The sequence below is a fragment of the Apaloderma vittatum genome, unplaced genomic scaffold (genome assembly GCF_000703405.1).
Source record: "Apaloderma vittatum isolate BGI_N311 unplaced genomic scaffold, ASM70340v1 scaffold13426, whole genome shotgun sequence".
NCBI lineage: Eukaryota > Metazoa > Chordata > Aves > Trogoniformes > Trogonidae > Apaloderma > Apaloderma vittatum.
Window position 1 is genome coordinate 53343 of NW_009722351.1, and position 1408 is coordinate 54750.

General features: G+C 47.2%; 1 protein-coding gene across 1 annotated transcript in view; it reads left to right on the top strand.

Annotated features, from left to right (window-relative positions):
- The window catches only part of LOC104275714 (serine/threonine-protein kinase BRSK2), a gene marked incomplete at its 5' end in the record, with an annotated part of 58252 nt that overhangs the window by 45049 nt on the left and 11795 nt on the right, over positions 1 to 1408 (top strand). Inside the window, one exon of the mRNA XM_009871748.1 lies at positions 669 to 729. Coding sequence (XP_009870050.1) covers positions 669 to 729 — 61 coding nt within the window. The remainder of the gene's footprint in view (positions 1 to 668; positions 730 to 1408) is intronic.

The following is a 1408-nucleotide window of genomic DNA, read 5'->3' on the forward strand; positions in this document are numbered from 1 at the left end:
TTTAGCCTGCCTCCCCTTTCAGCACATTGAGCACAGCCCGTTTGTGCGTTCTGTTGCCTGCAGCTGACATTTTTCGTAGGTGGCCTTTGCTGGAGAGCATGAGGGCGTTACAGTGTAGGTGACCTTGTCAGCAAATAGAGGGACAGTTTATTCTCCCTTGACTGGCTTCTTTCTGAGAACATTTGGGCTCTTATCTTGATATTAGTAAGGTCAGCAGCAACAGCAGAACTGGTTATCCAGAGGGAAGAGCTGGCTTGTTTAATGCAACGGCAGGAGATCTTACTGGAGAGCAGAGACGTGAAATCCATCAGTGAGAAACTGGAAAGGGTTACGCCCGTGTGAGCTTCCATCGCGATGGTGTGCCTTTTCGAATTCAGCTTACTCAGGTCAGACTTAGAAGCTTCCATGTGCTTGATGACCAAAAAGAAGGTAGCAACTCCCTTGATGAGAAGGGATTATAGTATCGTCCCTGAGCAACGGCATTTCTTTGTTTTGAGGGTGGGACAGCTGACAAACGTGACAGTAGCGAAAGGGAAGAGTCATGTGCTTCTCCAGTGACAGCCTCCCTCCTCCTCCTCACTTCATGCCTGTGCCTGTGGTGGCTGGTGTTCGGGGGTCTTGCTTGGCCAAGTTTTCTGAGGGCTCTTTTCCTTGTTGTGTCCATTCAGGTCTCGGTCAATCAGCGGAGCGTCGTCTGGGCTCTCCACCAGTCCTCTCAGCAGTCCAAGGGTAAGTGGAGCTGCTTCAAGATCTGTTGGTCCAGTTCACTCACACATGCTTGATGCTTTTCGACAGCTGTTGCCGCAGAGCTGTGGCTCTTTAGCTGGGATGCTTTGTTTTTCCTTGGCAGCCTGTAAGTTGTCAGGGGTGGTGAGGGAAATGTTATTTACAAATGCAAGCAGGGAGTTTCTCGTACACGTTCCTGCACTGTCTCAGTGTGCCCCTGCCCTTTTTCAGTCTCATGAGCACGTAGAATAATGTTGCTATGACTAAAGGCTGGCCATATCCAGCCAAGGTCTGTATGCGGAGGGGTGTCAGACCGAATATCAGGGATCATTTCAGAGCTACTTTCAGTCAGGTCCCAGCAGGGCACCAAACCAGCTTGATCTGTTTGCTTCAGATACTTCATATTCAAAACTCAGAGAAAATAAATTGTATACATTTGAGGGCTAGGAAATTGAAAAGGCAACTAAAAAGTTGATTAATTAAAATGAGAAAAGAACACTCAAACCCCTGTAAATAAGGTGCATTCACATGCCCTTATTCAGTATACAGTAAACTACCAATACTCAGCTAGTACAAGACATGCTTGATAGTACATCTGTTGCAAAGTTATTACAGGTTCTGAGTGCAATGACAGAGGCTTCCCTCTCCTTGGTAGCTTCTTTAGGGATAAGAGTGAGTATTC